At 45.0% G+C, this 15,909-nt stretch overlaps 1 protein-coding gene across 1 annotated transcript in view; it reads right to left on the reverse strand.

Annotated features, from left to right (window-relative positions):
- ano3 (anoctamin 3) overlaps window positions 1-15,909 on the reverse strand; it is a 120,966-nt gene that overhangs the window by 10,389 nt on the left and 94,668 nt on the right. The window contains exon 25 of the mRNA XM_036960958.1: window positions 4,183-4,280. Within this exon, the coding sequence (XP_036816853.1) occupies window positions 4,183-4,280 (98 nt within the window). The remainder of the gene's footprint in view (window positions 1-4,182; window positions 4,281-15,909) is intronic.

Consider the following 15,909-nt stretch of genomic DNA (forward strand, 5'->3'; position numbering starts at 1 on the left):
GTCCATGTTCAGTTTCTCCGAGATCATTTCCCTCGCTTTGTCCTCAGACTCTGTCCAGGTCTCATGTGGCGATTCTGAAATTTTTGTCCAAAACAATGTTGTTCCACCTTGATTGTCCCTCTGATGTCTCAGTCATTTGACTTACAGAACGCTGTCATCTTGCTGTTCTCCTGTTTCAACTCGTCGAGCTGACCCTGGGAGAACTGCAAACTGTTCTTCAAGTCAAATTAGTTCTTCAGGTCTGGACCTCTCTATAATTTTATTAGTAGATGTCATACAGGTTCACAGCGTATTTGTGATGTCACACAGGTTCACAGCGTATTTGTGATGTCACACAGGTTCACTGCATATTTGTGATGTCATACAGGTTCACAGCGTATTTGTGATGTCATACAGGTTCACAGCGTATTTGTGATGTCACACAGGTTCACAGTGTATTTGTGATGTCACACAGGTTCACAGCGTATTTGTGATGTCACACAGGTTCACAGCGTATTTGTGATGTCACACAGGTTCACAGTGTATTTGTGATGTCACACAGGTTCACAGCGTATTTGTGATGTCACACAGGTTCACAGCGTATTTGTGATGTCACACAGGTTCACAGCGTATTTGTGATGTCACAGGTTCACAGCGTATTTGTGATGTCATACAGGTTCACGTAGCATTTAACGCTCCCACCATTACCACCATTGTCAATCCAGATCTGCTGTAAGTCAGTACAGTATGTAACTCTTGGAGGTTGCCTCATTCCCTTCTGACGGGGAAAGGGTGTTGGCAGGACACAGATCTGCTGAGTAGACTCCACCAGTATTTGGACATTTGAAGCTATTTTCTTGTTATTGTAACAACTGTTTGTAGGTCTCTTTTTGTTCGTTTAAAAGATCCTTCCCCTGTGATAGAGAGACACCACTGTCCTCAACGGTACTCCCGCCGGCTTTGGTCTTTGTCATGGTAGCTAGCAACGTAGGTTACGCTGTTACTCCTCACAGTTCCTGACAGGGCAGTTCACAGGGAAGATGTAAACAGCAACAACCAGCAGGGATCTAGACAGTCACAAACCCGGGGAAATCCGCGGTTCCAGTCACGTCGCAGACTGCGTTCAAGCCCTCAAGGAAACCTGATAACAATGACAGCTAGGCTAGCTGCTACGCCAAGCAGCTCATCAGACACTTGGTCAGACCTTTGGTCGGCGGGATCCCTGGACAGATAGCAGAGGGCTCTGCAAGTGATAGCAACCGCGTCGCGGGATCCCTGGACAGATAGCAGAGGGCTCTGCAAGTGATAGCAACCGCGTCGCGGGATCCCCGGACAGATAGCAGAGGGCTCTGCAAGTGATAGCAACCGCGTCGCGGGATCCCTGGACAGATAGCAGAGGGCTCTGCAAGTGATAGCAACCGTGTCGCGGGATCCCTGGACAGATAGCAGAGGGCTCTGCAAGTGATAGCAACCACGTCGCGGGATCCCTGGACAGATAGCAGAGGGCTCTGCAAGTGATAGCAACCGCGTCGCGGGATCCCTGGACAGATAGCAGAGGGCTCTGCAAGTGATAGCAACCGCGTGGCGGGATCCCTGGACAGATAGCAGAGGGCTCTGCAAGTGATAGCAACCGCGTGGCGGGATCCCTGGACAGATAGCAGAGGGCTCTGCAAGTGATAGCAACCACGTCGCGGGATCCCTGGACAGATAGCAGAGGGCTCTGCAAGTGATAGCAACCGCGTCGCGGGATCCCTGGACAGATAGCAGAGGGCTCTGCAAGTGATAGCAACCGCGTGGCGGGATCCCTGGACAGATAGCAGAGGGCTCTGCAAGTGATAGCAACCACGTGGCGGGATCCAAACTCAAAACATTTTCAATAGAACACTTTTTCAAAGAGTTTAATTTTTTTCCCCAGAAACAACAAACCGAGCTGTCCCTTGTTCCACGTTCATGAGTCTGGCCAAGTGAGCTTTTCAGAGAGAGTGTCAGAGATGTAACTAAACAGGGTGGTAATTGTCCTGTTTAAGGTTATACAGTGCCTTCATATAGTATTGCATATATTATATAGTATTATTATGTATATATATATTATATAGTATTATTTATAATAAATAGTATTATTATTACATAGTATTATATATATATATATATTATGTGGTATTATTATTATATATAGTATACATTATTAGCATTATATATATACTATGTAGTATTATTATTATATATATTATATATTATTATTATATATATTATATAGTATTAGTATATGTATTATATAGTATTATTATATATTTTCTATAGTATTATATATAATATATAGTATTATTATAATATAGTATATATATGATATAGTATTATATATTATATATTATTCGTATTATATATAATATATAGTATTATTATTATATATATTATATGGTATTAGTATATATATATTATATAGTATTATTAGTATATATATCATATAGTATTATTATATATAGTATTATTATTACATATATTATATAGTATTATTATTATATATATTATATAGTATTATTATATATATTATGTCATATTCATACCCCTTCACTCATTCCACAATTTGCTGTGTTACAGCCTGAAATCAAAATGGATTAAATTGATTATTTTTTCTCAACCATCTACACACAATACCTCATATCGACAAAGTGAAAACATGTTTTTAGAAATGTTAGCAAATTTATTGAAAATTAAATACAGAAATATCTCAATTAAATAAGTATTCCCTAAGTCAATACCATGAAGAAGCACCTTTGGCAGTGATTACAGCTGTGGGTGTTTCTGGGTCTGTCTGTAAGAGCTTTCCACATCTGGATTGTGCAACATTTGCTCATTATTCTTTTCAAATTTCTTCACGCTCTTTCAAATTGGTTGTTGATCATTAATAGACAACCATTTTCAGGTCTTGCCATTGATTTACAAGTAGATTTAAGACAAGTAACTTGGCCACTCAGGAACAGTAACTGGTTTCTTGGTAAGCAACTCCACTGTCGATGTGGCCTTGTGTTTTAGGTTATTGTCCTGCTGAAAGGTGGATTCATCTCCCAGAGTCTGGTGGAAAGCAGACTGATCCAGGTTTTCCTCTAGGATTTTGCTCCATTACGTTTCTTTAAAAAAAATAAAAAAAATAACAAAACACTCCGTCCCTAATAATTTTGCCTGTACTTAGTTCCATTCGGTTTCTTTTTTATCCTGTAAAGCTCCCCAGTTCTTAACAATTACAAGCATACCCATAACATGATTCAGCCACCTCTATGCTTCAACATATGAAGAGTGGTACTCAGTAATGTGTTGTATTGTATTTGCCCCAAACATAACACTTTCTATTGATGACAAAAAGTGAATTGCTTTGCCACATGTTTTGCAGTATTACTTTAGTACCTTGTTGCAAACAGGATGCATGTTTTGGAATGTTTTTCTTCTGTACAGGATTCCTTCTTTTCACTTGTCAATTAGGTTAGTATTGTGGAGTAACTACAATGTTGTTGATCCATCCTCAGTTTCCTCCCATCACAGCCATTAAACTCTGTAACTGTTTTAAAGTCACCATTGGCTTCCTGGTGAAATCCCTGAGCGGTTTCCTTCCTCTCCGGCAACTGAGTTAGGAAGGACGCCTGTATCTTTGTAGTGACTGGGTGTTTTGATCACCATGCTCAAAGGGATATTCAATGTCTACTTTTTATTTTTACCCATCTCCCAATAGGTTCCCTCCTTTGCGAGGCAGTGGAACATCTCCCAGGTCTTTGTGGTTGAATCTGTTTGAAATTCACTGCTCAACTGATATTTGCAGACGGGGAGAGTGCGAGAGAAACGGAGGGAGCGAGCGAGCGACAGAGGGAGAGGGGGAGGGAGGGAGATACAGACAGACCGAGTGTGTGTGAGAGAGAGAGAGAGAGAGAGAGAGAGAGAGAGAGAGAGAGAGAGAGAGAGAGAGAGAGAGACAGAGACAGAGAGAGAGAGAGAGAGACAGAGAGAGACAGAGAGAGAGAGAGAGACAGAGAGAGACAGAGAGAGACAGAGAGAGAGAGAGAGACAGAGAGACAGAGAGAGACAGAGAGAGAGAGAGAGAGAGACAGAGAGAGACAGAGAGAGACAGAGAGAGAGAGAGAGAGAGAGAGAGACAGACAGACCGAGTGTGTGAGAGAGAGAGAGAGACAGAGAGAGTAATTCCACGGTCCTTACGGATAACCCAGCTCCATGAAGTTGTTCCAGATCTGTTTCAGTACCATGATGACTCCCATTTGTAGACACAGATCGATCAGACAGCCACTGGGGTGGCACTGAAAATAAGAAACATTTTTTAAAAAACGATTCATTACAGTACAAATCACTGAGTGAAAGAAACCACAAAAAAAACTGTAATTTCAACATTGCGCCAGACTTACTGCAACTGAATAAAACAGAACAAAGTAAAAAACAATCCCAAAGTATTATATTCATATAAAACCTCATACTTTATAAATGAGAGAGAGCTGCATTAAATCACTTTCAATTGACAACTCAAATTCAACGGGTGATGCACGCTAGCCATTTCAAGCTAATGTTGAGCGTTTGCATTGAGCACTGTTACAAACTATAATTGATTAGTTATGAAAGAGATTAATGGTGAACTTTTCCGACAAAGGAATGATTTACATGTTATGCAAAAGTTATAATAAAAAATGGAATATGATGAATCACTATTGTGTGCCGTAAAATCTCCCCTCAAATGGAAAGGCAGTAAGGAGCCTTAATAGGAGCCTTAATAGTGTTTAAATAACCTTTTCATTATGTTATTGTTAAAAAGGGAAGGGGAGATACCTAGTCAGTTGTAAAGGGGGGATACCTAGTCAGTTGTAAAGGGGGGATACCTAGTCAGTTGTAAAGGGAAGGGGAGATACCTAGTCAGTTGTAAAGGGGGGATACCTAGTCAGTTGTAAAGGGGGGATACCTAGTCAGTTGTAAAGGGGAGATACCTAGTCAGTTGTAAAGGGGGGATACCTAGTCAGTTGTAAAGGGAAGGGGAGATACCTAGTCAGTTGTAAAGGGGGGATACCTAGTCAGTTGTAAAGGGGGGATACCTAGTCAGTTGTAAAGGGAAGGGGAGATACCTAGTCAGTTGTAAAGGGGGGATACCTAGTCAGTTGTAAAGGGAAAGGGGGATACCTAGTCAGTTGTAAAGGGGGGATACCTAGTCAGTTGTAAAGGGGGGATACCTAGTCAGTTGTAAAGGGAAAGGGGGATACCTAGTCAGTTGTAAAGGGGGGATACCTAGTCAGTTGTAAAGGGGGGATACCTAGTCAGTTGTAAAGGGGGGATACCTAGTCAGTTGTAAAGGGAAAGGGGGGATACCTAGTCAGTTGTAAAGGGGGGATACCTAGTCAGTTGTAAAGGGGGGATACCTAGTCAGTTGTAAAGGGAGATACCTAGTCAGTTGTAAAGGGAAGGGGAGATACCTAGTCAGTTGTAAAGGGGGGATACCTAGTCAGTTGTAAAGGGAAAGGGGGATACCTAGTCAGTTGTAAAGGGAAAGGGGGGATACCTAGTCAGTTGTAAAGGGGGGATACCTAGTCAGTTGTAAAGGGGGGATACCTAGTCAGTTGTAAAGGGGGGATACCTAGTCAGTTGTAAAGGGAAAGGGGGGATACCTAGTCAGTTGTAAAGGGGGGATACCTAGTCAGTTGTAAAGGGGGGATACCTAGTCAGTTGTAAAGGGGGGATACCTAGTCAGTTGTAAAGGGGGGATACCTAGTCAGTTGTAAAGGGGGGATACCTAGTCAGTTGTAAAGGGAAAGGGGGGATACCTAGTCAGTTGTAAAGGGGAAAGGGGGATACCTAGTCAGTTGTAAAGGGGAAAGGGAGGATACCTAGTCAGTTGTAAAGGGAAAGGGGGGATACCTAGTCAGTTGTAAAGGGAAAGGGGGGATACCTAGTCAGTTGTAAAGGGAAAGGGGGGATACCTAGTCAGTTGTAAAGGGGGGATACCTAGTCAGTTGTAAAGGGAAAGGGGGGATACCTAGTCAGTTGTAAAGGGGAAAGGGGGGATACCTAGTCAGTTGTAAAGGGAAAGGGCAGATACCTAGTCAGTTGTAAAGGGGGGATACCTAGTCAGTTGTAAAGGGGGGATACCTAGTCAGTTGTAAAGGGGGGATACCTAGTCAGTTGTAAAGGGGGGATACCTAGTCAGTTGTAAAGGGGAGATACCTAGTCAGTTGTAAAGGGGGGATACCTAGTCAGTTGTAAAGGGAAGGGGAGATACCTAGTCAGTTGTAAAGGGGGGATACCTAGTCAGTTGTAAAGGGGGGATACCTAGTCAGTTGTAAAGGGAAGGGGAGATACCTAGTCAGTTGTAAAGGGGGGATACCTAGTCAGTTGTAAAGGGAAAGGGGGATACCTAGTCAGTTGTAAAGGGGGGATACCTAGTCAGTTGTAAAGGGGGGATACCTAGTCAGTTGTAAAGGGAAAGGGGGATACCTAGTCAGTTGTAAAGGGGGGATACCTAGTCAGTTGTAAAGGGGGGATACCTAGTCAGTTGTAAAGGGGGGATACCTAGTCAGTTGTAAAGGGAAAGGGGGGATACCTAGTCAGTTGTAAAGGGGGGATACCTAGTCAGTTGTAAAGGGGGGATACCTAGTCAGTTGTAAAGGGAGATACCTAGTCAGTTGTAAAGGGAAGGGGAGATACCTAGTCAGTTGTAAAGGGGGGATACCTAGTCAGTTGTAAAGGGAAAGGGGGATACCTAGTCAGTTGTAAAGGGGGGATACCTAGTCAGTTGTAAAGGGGGGATACCTAGTCAGTTGTAAAGGGGGGATACCTAGTCAGTTGTAAAGGGAAAGGGGGATACCTAGTCAGTTGTAAAGGGGGGATACCTAGTCAGTTGTAAAGGGGGGATACCTAGTCAGTTGTAAAGGGAAAGGGGGGATACCTAGTCAGTTGTAAAGGGGGGATACCTAGTCAGTTGTAAAGGGGGGATACCTAGTCAGTTGTAAAGGGAAAGGGGGGATACCTAGTCAGTTGTAAAGGGGGGATACCTAGTCAGTTGTAAAGGGGGGATACCTAGTCAGTTGTAAAGGGGGGATACCTAGTCAGTTGTAAAGGGGGGATACCTAGTCAGTTGTAAAGGGGGGATACCTAGTCAGTTGTAAAGGGAAAGGGGGGATACCTAGTCAGTTGTAAAGGGGAAAGGGGGATACCTAGTCAGTTGTAAAGGGGAAAGGGGGGATACCTAGTCAGTTGTAAAGGGAAAGGGGGGATACCTAGTCAGTTGTAAAGGGAAAGGGGGGATACCTAGTCAGTTGTAAAGGGAAAGGGGGGATACCTAGTCAGTTGTAAAGGGGGGATACCTAGTCAGTTGTAAAGGGAAAGGGCAGATACCTAGTCAGTTGTAAAGGGAAAGGGGGGATACCTAGTCAGTTGTAAAGGGAAAGGGGAGATACCTAGTCAGTTGTAAAGGGAAAGGGAGATACCTAGTCAGTTGTAAAGGGAAAGGGGGGATACCTAGTCAGTTGTAAAGGGAAAGGGGGGATACCTAGTCAGTTGTAAAGGGAAAGGGGGATACCTAGTCAGTTGTAAAGGGAAAGGGGGGATACCTAGTCAGTTGTGAAAGGAAAGGGGGGATACCTAGTCAGTTGTAAAGGGAGATACCTAGTCAGTTGTAAAGGGAAAGGGGGGATACCTAGTCAGTTGTAAAGGGGAAAGGGGGGATACCTAGTCAGTTGTAAAGGGAAAGGGGGGATACCTAGTCAGTTGTAAAGGGAAAGGGGAGATACCTAGTCAGTTGTAAAGGGAAAGGGGGGATACCTAGTCAGTTGTAAAGGGGAAAGGGGAGATACCTAGTCAGTTGTAAAGGGAAAGGGGGGATACCTAGTCAGTTGTAAAGGGAAAGGGGGGATACCTAGTCAGTTGTAAAGGGGAAAGGGGGATACCTAGTCAGTTGTAAAGGGAAAGGGGGGATACCTAGTCAGTTGTAAAGGGAAAGGGGGGATACCTAGTCAGTTGTAAAGGGAAAGGGGGGATACCTAGTCAGTTGTAAAGGGAAAGGGGGGATACCTAGTCAGTTGTAAAGGGAAAGGGGGGATACCTAGTCAGTTGTAAAGGGGAAAGGGGGGATACCTAGTCAGTTGTAAAGGGAAAGGGGGGATACCTAGTCAGTTGTAAAGGAAAAGGGGGGATTCCTAGTCAGTTGTAAAGGGAAAGGGGGGATACCTAGTCAGTTGTAAAGGGAAAGGGGGGATACCTAGTCAGTTGTAAAGGGAAAGGGGGATACCTAGTCAGTTGTAAAGGGGAAAGGGGGGATACCTAGTCAGTTGTAAAGGGAAAGGGGGGATACCTAGTCAGTTGTAAAGGGAAAGGGGGGATACCTAGTCAGTTGTAAAGGGAAAGGGGGGATACCTAGTCAGTTGTAAAGGGGAGATACCTAGTCAGTTGTAAAGGGAAAGGGGGGATACCTAGTCAGTTGTAAAGGGAAAGGGGGGATACCTAGTCAGTTGTAAAGGGAAAGGGGGGATACCTAGTCAGTTGTAAAGGGGAAAGGGGGATACCTAGTCAGTTGTAAAGGGAAAGGGGGGATACCTAGTCAGTTGTAAAGGGAAAGGGGGGATACCTAGTCAGTTGTAAAGGGGAAAGGGGGGATACCTAGTCAGTTGTAAATGGAAAGGGGGGATACCTAGTCAGTTGTAAAGGGAAAGGGGGGATACCTAGTCAGTTGTAAAGGGAAAGGGGAGATACCTAGTCAATTGTAAAGGGAAAGGGGGGATACCTAGTCAGTTGTAAAGGGAAAGGGGGGATACCTAGTCAGTTGTAAAGGGAAAGGGGGGATACCTAGTCAGTTGTAAAGGGAAAGGGGGGATACCTAGTCAGTTGTAAAGGGGAAAGGGGGATACCTAGTCAGTTGTAAAGGGAAAGGGGGGATACCTAGTCAGTTGTAAAGGGAAAGGGGGGATACCTAGTCAGTTGTAAAGGGGGGATACCTAGTCAGTTGTAAAGGGAAAGGGGGGATACCTAGTCAGTTGTAAAGGGAAAGGGGGGATACCTAGTCAGTTGTAAAGGGAAAGGGGGGATACCTAGTCAGTTATAAAGGGAAAAGGGGGATACCTAGTCAGTTGTAAAGGGAAGGGGAGATACCTAGTCAGTTGTAAAGGGAGATACCTAGTCAGTTGTAAAGGGAAAAGGGGGGATACCTAGTCAGTTGTAAAGGGAAAGGGAGATACCTAGTCAGTTGTAAAGGGAAAAGGGGGGATACCTAGTCAGTTGTAAAGGGAGATACCTAGTCAGTTGTAAAGGGAAAGGGGGGATACCTGGTCAGTTGTAAAGGGAGATACCTAGTCAGTTGTAAAGGGAAAGGGGGGATACCTAGTCAGTTGTAAAGGGAGATACCTAGTCAGTTGTAAAGGGAAAGGGGGATACCTAGTCAGTTGTAAAGGGAAAGGGGGGATACCTAGTCAGTTGTAAAGGGGAAAGGGGGGATACCTAGTCAGTTGTAAAGGGAAAGGGAGATACCTAGTCAGTTGTAAAGGGAAAGGGGGGATACCTAGTCAGTTGTAAAGGGAAAGGGGGGATACCTAGTCAGTTGTAAAGGGAAAGGGGGGATACCTAGTCAGTTGTAAAGGGAGATACCTAGTCAGTTGTAAAGGGAAAGGGGGGATACCTAGTCAGTTGTAAAGGGAAAAGGGGGGATACCTAGTCAGTTGTAAAGGGAAAAGGGGGGATACCTAGTCAGTTGTAAAGGGAGATACCTAGTCAGTTGTAAAGGGAAAGGGGGGATACCTAGTCAGTTGTAAAGGGGAAAGGGGGGATACCTAGTCAGTTGTAAATGGAAAGGGGGGATACCTAGTCACTTGTAAAGGGAAAGGGGGGATACCTAGTCAGTTGTAAAGGGAAAGGGGGGATACCTAGTCAGTTGTAAAGGGAAAGGGGGGATACCTAGTCAGTTGTAAAGGGAAAGGGGGGATACCTAGTCAGTTGTAAAGGGAAAGGGGGGATACCTAGTCAGTTGTAAAGGGAAAGGGGGGATACCTTGTCAGTTGTAAAGGGGAAAGGGGGATACCTAGTCAGTTGTAAAGGGAAAGGGGGGATACCTAGTCAGTTGTAAAGGGAAAGGGAGGATACCTAGTCAGTTGTAAAGGGAAAGGGGGGATACCTAGTCAGTTGTAAAGGGAAAGGGGGGATACCTAGTCAGTTATAAAGGGAAAAGGGGGATACCTAGTCAGTTGTAAAGGGAAGGGGAGATACCTAGTCAGTTGTAAAGGGAGATACCTAGTCAGTTGTAAAGGGAAAAGGGGGGATACCTAGTCAGTTGTAAAGGGAAAAGGGGGGATACCTAGTCAGTTGTAAAGGGAGATACCTAGTCAGTTGTAAAGGGAAGGGGAGATACCTAGTCAGTTGTAAAGGGAGATACCTAGTCAGTTGTAAAGGGAAAAGGGGGGATACCTAGTCAGTTGTAAAGGGAAAAGGGGGGATACCTAGTCAGTTGTAAAGGGAGATACCTAGTCAGTTGTAAAGGGAAAGGGGGGATACCTGGTCAGTTGTAAAGGGAGATACCTAGTCAGTTGTAAAGGGAAAGGGGGGGATACCTAGTCAGTTGTAAAGGGAGATACCTAGTCAGTTGTAAAGGGAAAGGGGGATACCTAGTCAGTTGTAAAGGGAAAGGGGGGATACCTAGTCAGTTGTAAAGGGGAAAGGGGGGATACCTAGTCAGTTGTAAAGGGAAAGGGGGGATACCTAGTCAGTTGTAAAGGGAAAGGGGGGATACCTAGTCAGTTGTAAAGGGAAAGGGGGGATACCTAGTCAGTTGTAAAGGGAGATACCTAGTCAGTTGTAAAGGGAAAGGGGGGATACCTAGTCAGTTGTAAAGGGAAAAGGGGGGATACCTAGTCAGTTGTAAAGGGAAAAGGGGGGATACCTAGTCAGTTGTAAAGGGAGATACCTAGTCAGTTGTAAAGGGAAAGGGGGGATACCTAGTCAGTTGTAAAGGGAGATACCTAGTCAGTTGTAAAGGGAAAAGGGGGGATACCTAGTCAGTTGTAAAGGGAAAGGGGGGATACCTAGTCAGTTGTAAAGGGAGATACCTAGTCAGTTGTAAAGGGAAAAGGGGGGATACCTAGTCAGTTGTAAAGGGAAAGGGGAGATACCTAGTCAGTTGTAAAGGGAAATACCTAGTCAGTTGTGAAGGGAAAAGGGGGGATACCTAGTCAGTTGTAAAGGGAAAGGGAGATACCTAGTCAGTTGTAAAGGGGAAAGGGGGGATACCTAGTCAGTTGTAAAGGGAGATACCTAGTCAGTTGTAAAGGGAAAAGGGGGGATACCTAGTCAGTTGTAAAGGGAAAGGGGGGATACCTAGTCAGTTGTAAAGGGAGATACCTAGTCAGTTGTAAAGGGAAAGGGGGATACCTAGTCAGTTGTAAAGGGAAAGGGGGGATACCTAGTCAGTTGTAAAGGAGAAAGGGGGATACCTAGTCAGTTGTAAAGGGAAAGGGGGGATACCTAGTCAGTTGTAAAGGGAAAGGGGGGATACCTAGTCAGTTGTAAAGGGGAAAGGGGGGATACCTAGTCAGTTGTAAATGGAAAGGGGGGATACCTAGTCAGTTGTAAAGGGAAAGGGGGGATACCTAGTCAGTTGTAAAGGGAAAGGGGAGATACCTAGTCAATTGTAAAGGGAAAGGGGGGATACCTAGTCAGTTGTAAAGGGAAAGGGGGGATACCTAGTCAGTTGTAAAGGGAAAGGGGGGATACCTAGTCAGTTGTAAAGGGAAAGGGGGGATACCTAGTCAGTTGTAAAGGGGAAAGGGGGATACCTAGTCAGTTGTAAAGGGAAAGGGGGGATACCTAGTCAGTTGTAAAGGGAAAGGGGGGATACCTAGTCAGTTGTAAAGGGGGGATACCTAGTCAGTTGTAAAGGGAAAGGGGGGATACCTAGTCAGTTGTAAAGGGAAAGGGGGGATACCTAGTCAGTTGTAAAGGGAAAGGGGGGATACCTAGTCAGTTATAAAGGGAAAAGGGGGATACCTAGTCAGTTGTAAAGGGAAGGGGAGATACCTAGTCAGTTGTAAAGGGAGATACCTAGTCAGTTGTAAAGGGAAAAGGGGGGATACCTAGTCAGTTGTAAAGGGAAAGGGAGATACCTAGTCAGTTGTAAAGGGAAAAGGGGGGATACCTAGTCAGTTGTAAAGGGAGATACCTAGTCAGTTGTAAAGGGAAAGGGGGGATACCTGGTCAGTTGTAAAGGGAGATACCTAGTCAGTTGTAAAGGGAAAGGGGGGATACCTAGTCAGTTGTAAAGGGAGATACCTAGTCAGTTGTAAAGGGAAAGGGGGATACCTAGTCAGTTGTAAAGGGAAAGGGGGGATACCTAGTCAGTTGTAAAGGGGAAAGGGGGGATACCTAGTCAGTTGTAAAGGGAAAGGGAGATACCTAGTCAGTTGTAAAGGGAAAGGGGGGATACCTAGTCAGTTGTAAAGGGAAAGGGGGGATACCTAGTCAGTTGTAAAGGGAAAGGGGGGATACCTAGTCAGTTGTAAAGGGAGATACCTAGTCAGTTGTAAAGGGAAAGGGGGGATACCTAGTCAGTTGTAAAGGGAAAAGGGGGGATACCTAGTCAGTTGTAAAGGGAAAAGGGGGGATACCTAGTCAGTTGTAAAGGGAGATACCTAGTCAGTTGTAAAGGGAAAGGGGGGATACCTAGTCAGTTGTAAAGGGGAAAGGGGGGATACCTAGTCAGTTGTAAATGGAAAGGGGGGATACCTAGTCACTTGTAAAGGGAAAGGGGGGATACCTAGTCAGTTGTAAAGGGAAAGGGGGGATACCTAGTCAGTTGTAAAGGGAAAGGGGGGATACCTAGTCAGTTGTAAAGGGAAAGGGGGGATACCTAGTCAGTTGTAAAGGGAAAGGGGGGATACCTAGTCAGTTGTAAAGGGAAAGGGGGGATACCTTGTCAGTTGTAAAGGGGAAAGGGGGATACCTAGTCAGTTGTAAAGGGAAAGGGGGGATACCTAGTCAGTTGTAAAGGGAAAGGGAGGATACCTAGTCAGTTGTAAAGGGAAAGGGGGGATACCTAGTCAGTTGTAAAGGGAAAGGGGGGATACCTAGTCAGTTATAAAGGGAAAAGGGGGATACCTAGTCAGTTGTAAAGGGAAGGGGAGATACCTAGTCAGTTGTAAAGGGAGATACCTAGTCAGTTGTAAAGGGAAAAGGGGGGATACCTAGTCAGTTGTAAAGGGAAAGGGAGATACCTAGTCAGTTGTAAAGGGAAAAGGGGGGATACCTAGTCAGTTGTAAAGGGAGATACCTAGTCAGTTGTAAAGGGAAAGGGGGGATACCTGGTCAGTTGTAAAGGGAGATACCTAGTCAGTTGTAAAGGGAAAGGGGGGATACCTAGTCAGTTGTAAAGGGAGATACCTAGTCAGTTGTAAAGGGAAAGGGGGATACCTAGTCAGTTGTAAAGGGAAAGGGGGGATACCTAGTCAGTTGTAAAGGGGAAAGGGGGGATACCTAGTCAGTTGTAAAGGGAAAGGGGGGATACCTAGTCAGTTGTAAAGGGAAAGGGGGGATACCTAGTCAGTTGTAAAGGGAAAGGGGGGATACCTAGTCAGTTGTAAAGGGAGATACCTAGTCAGTTGTAAAGGGAAAGGGGGGATACCTAGTCAGTTGTAAAGGGAAAAGGGGGGATACCTAGTCAGTTGTAAAGGGAAAAGGGGGGATACCTAGTCAGTTGTAAAGGGAGATACCTAGTCAGTTGTAAAGGGAAAGGGGGGATACCTAGTCAGTTGTAAAGGGAGATACCTAGTCAGTTGTAAAGGGAAAAGGGGGGATACCTAGTCAGTTGTAAAGGGAAAGGGGGGATACCTAGTCAGTTGTAAAGGGAGATACCTAGTCAGTTGTAAAGGGAAAAGGGGGGATACCTAGTCAGTTGTAAAGGGAAAGGGGAGATACCTAGTCAGTTGTAAAGGGAAATACCTAGTCAGTTGTAAAGGGAAAAGGGGGGATACCTAGTCAGTTGTAAAGGGAAAGGGAGATACCTAGTCAGTTGTAAAGGGGAAAGGGGGGATACCTAGTCAGTTGTAAAGGGAGATACCTAGTCAGTTGTAAAGGGAAAAGGGGGGATACCTAGTCAGTTGTAAAGGGAAAGGGGGGATACCTAGTCAGTTGTAAAGGGAGATACCTAGTCAGTTGTAAAGGGAAAAGGGCGGATACCTAGTCAGTTGTAAAGGGAAAGGGGGGATACCTAGTCAGTTGTAAAGGGAGATACCTAGTCAGTTGTAAAGGGAAAGGGGGGATACCTAGTCAGTTGTAAAGGGAAAGGGGGGATACCTAGTCAGTTGTAAAGGGGGGATACCTAGTCAGTTGTAAAGGGAAAGGGGGGATACCTAGTCAGTTGTAAAGGGAAAGGGGGATACCTAGTCAGTTGTAAAGGGAAAGGGGGGATACCTAGTCAGTTGTAAAGGGAAAGGGGGGATACCTAGTCAGTTGTAAAGGGAAAGGGGAGATACCTAGTCAGTTGTAAAGGGAAAGGGGGGATACCTAGTCAGTTGTAAAGGGAAAAGGGGGATACCTAGTCAGTTGTAAAGGGAAAGGGGGGATACCTAGTCAGTTGTAAAGGGAAAGGGGGGATACCTAGTCAGTTGTAAAGGGAAAGGGGGGATACCTAGTCAGTTGTAAAGGGAAAGGGGGGATACCTAGTCAGTTGTAAAGGGAAAAGGGGAGATACCTAGTCAGTTGTAAAGGGAAAGGGAGATACCTAGTCAGTTGTAAAGGGAGATACCTAGTCAGTTGTAAAGGGAAATACCTAGTCAGTTGTAAAGGGAAAAGGGGGGATACCTAGTCAGTTGTAAAGGGAAAGGGAGATACCTAGTCAGTTGTAAAGGGAGATACCTAGTCAGTTGCAAAGGGAAAAGGGGGATACCTAGTCAGTTGTAAAGGGAAAGGGGGGATACCTAGTCAGTTGTAAAGGGAGATACCTAGTCAGTTGTAAAGGGAGATACCTAGTCAGTTGTAAAGGGAAATACCTAGTCAGTTGTAAAGGGAAATACCTAGTCAGTTGTAAAGGGAAATACCTAGTCAGTTGTAAAGGGGGGATACCTAGTCAGTTGTAAAGGGGGGATACCTAGTCAGTTGTAAAGGGAAAGGGGGGATACCTAGTCAGTTGTAAAGGGGAAAGGGGGGATACCTAGTCAGTTGTAAAGGGAAAGGGGGGATACCTAGTCAGTTGTAAAGGGAAAGGGGGATACCTAGTCAGTTGTAAAGGGAAAGGGGGGATACCTAGTCAGTTGTAAAGGGAAGGGGAGATACCTAGTCAGTTGTAAAGGGAAAGGGGGGATACCTAGTCAGTTGTAAAGGGAAAGGGGGGATACCTAGTCAGTTGTAAAGGGAAAGGGGGGATACCTAGTCAGTTGTAAAGGGAAAGGGGGATACCTAGTCAGTTGTAAAGGGAAAGGGGGGATACCTAGTCAGTTGTAAAGGGAAAGGGGGATACCTAGTCAGTTGTAAAGGGAAAGGGGGGATACCTGGTCAGTTGTAAAGGGAGATACCTAGTCAGTTGTAAAGGGAAAGGGGGGATACCTAGTCAGTTGTAAAGGGAGATACCTAGTCAGTTGTAAAGGGAAAGGGGGATACCTAGTCAGTTGTAAAGGGAAAGGGGGGATACCTAGTCAGTTGTAAAGGGGAAAGGGGGGATACCTAGTCAGTTGTAAAGGGAAAGGGGGGATACCTAGTCAGTTGTAAAGGGAAAGGGGGGATACCTAGTCAGTTGTAAAGGGAAAGGGGGGATACCTAGTCAGTTGTAAAGGGAGATACCTAGTCAGTTGTAAAGGGAAAGGGGGGATACCTAGTCAGTTGTAAAGGGAAAAGGGGGGATACCTAGTCAGTTGTAAAGGGAAAAGGGGGGATACCTAGTCAGTTGTAAAGGGAGATACCTAGTCAGTTGTAAAGGGAAAGGGG

The sequence above is a fragment of the Oncorhynchus mykiss genome, chromosome 2, assembly GCF_013265735.2.
Source record: "Oncorhynchus mykiss isolate Arlee chromosome 2, USDA_OmykA_1.1, whole genome shotgun sequence".
NCBI classification, from domain to species: Eukaryota; Metazoa; Chordata; class Actinopteri; order Salmoniformes; family Salmonidae; genus Oncorhynchus; species Oncorhynchus mykiss.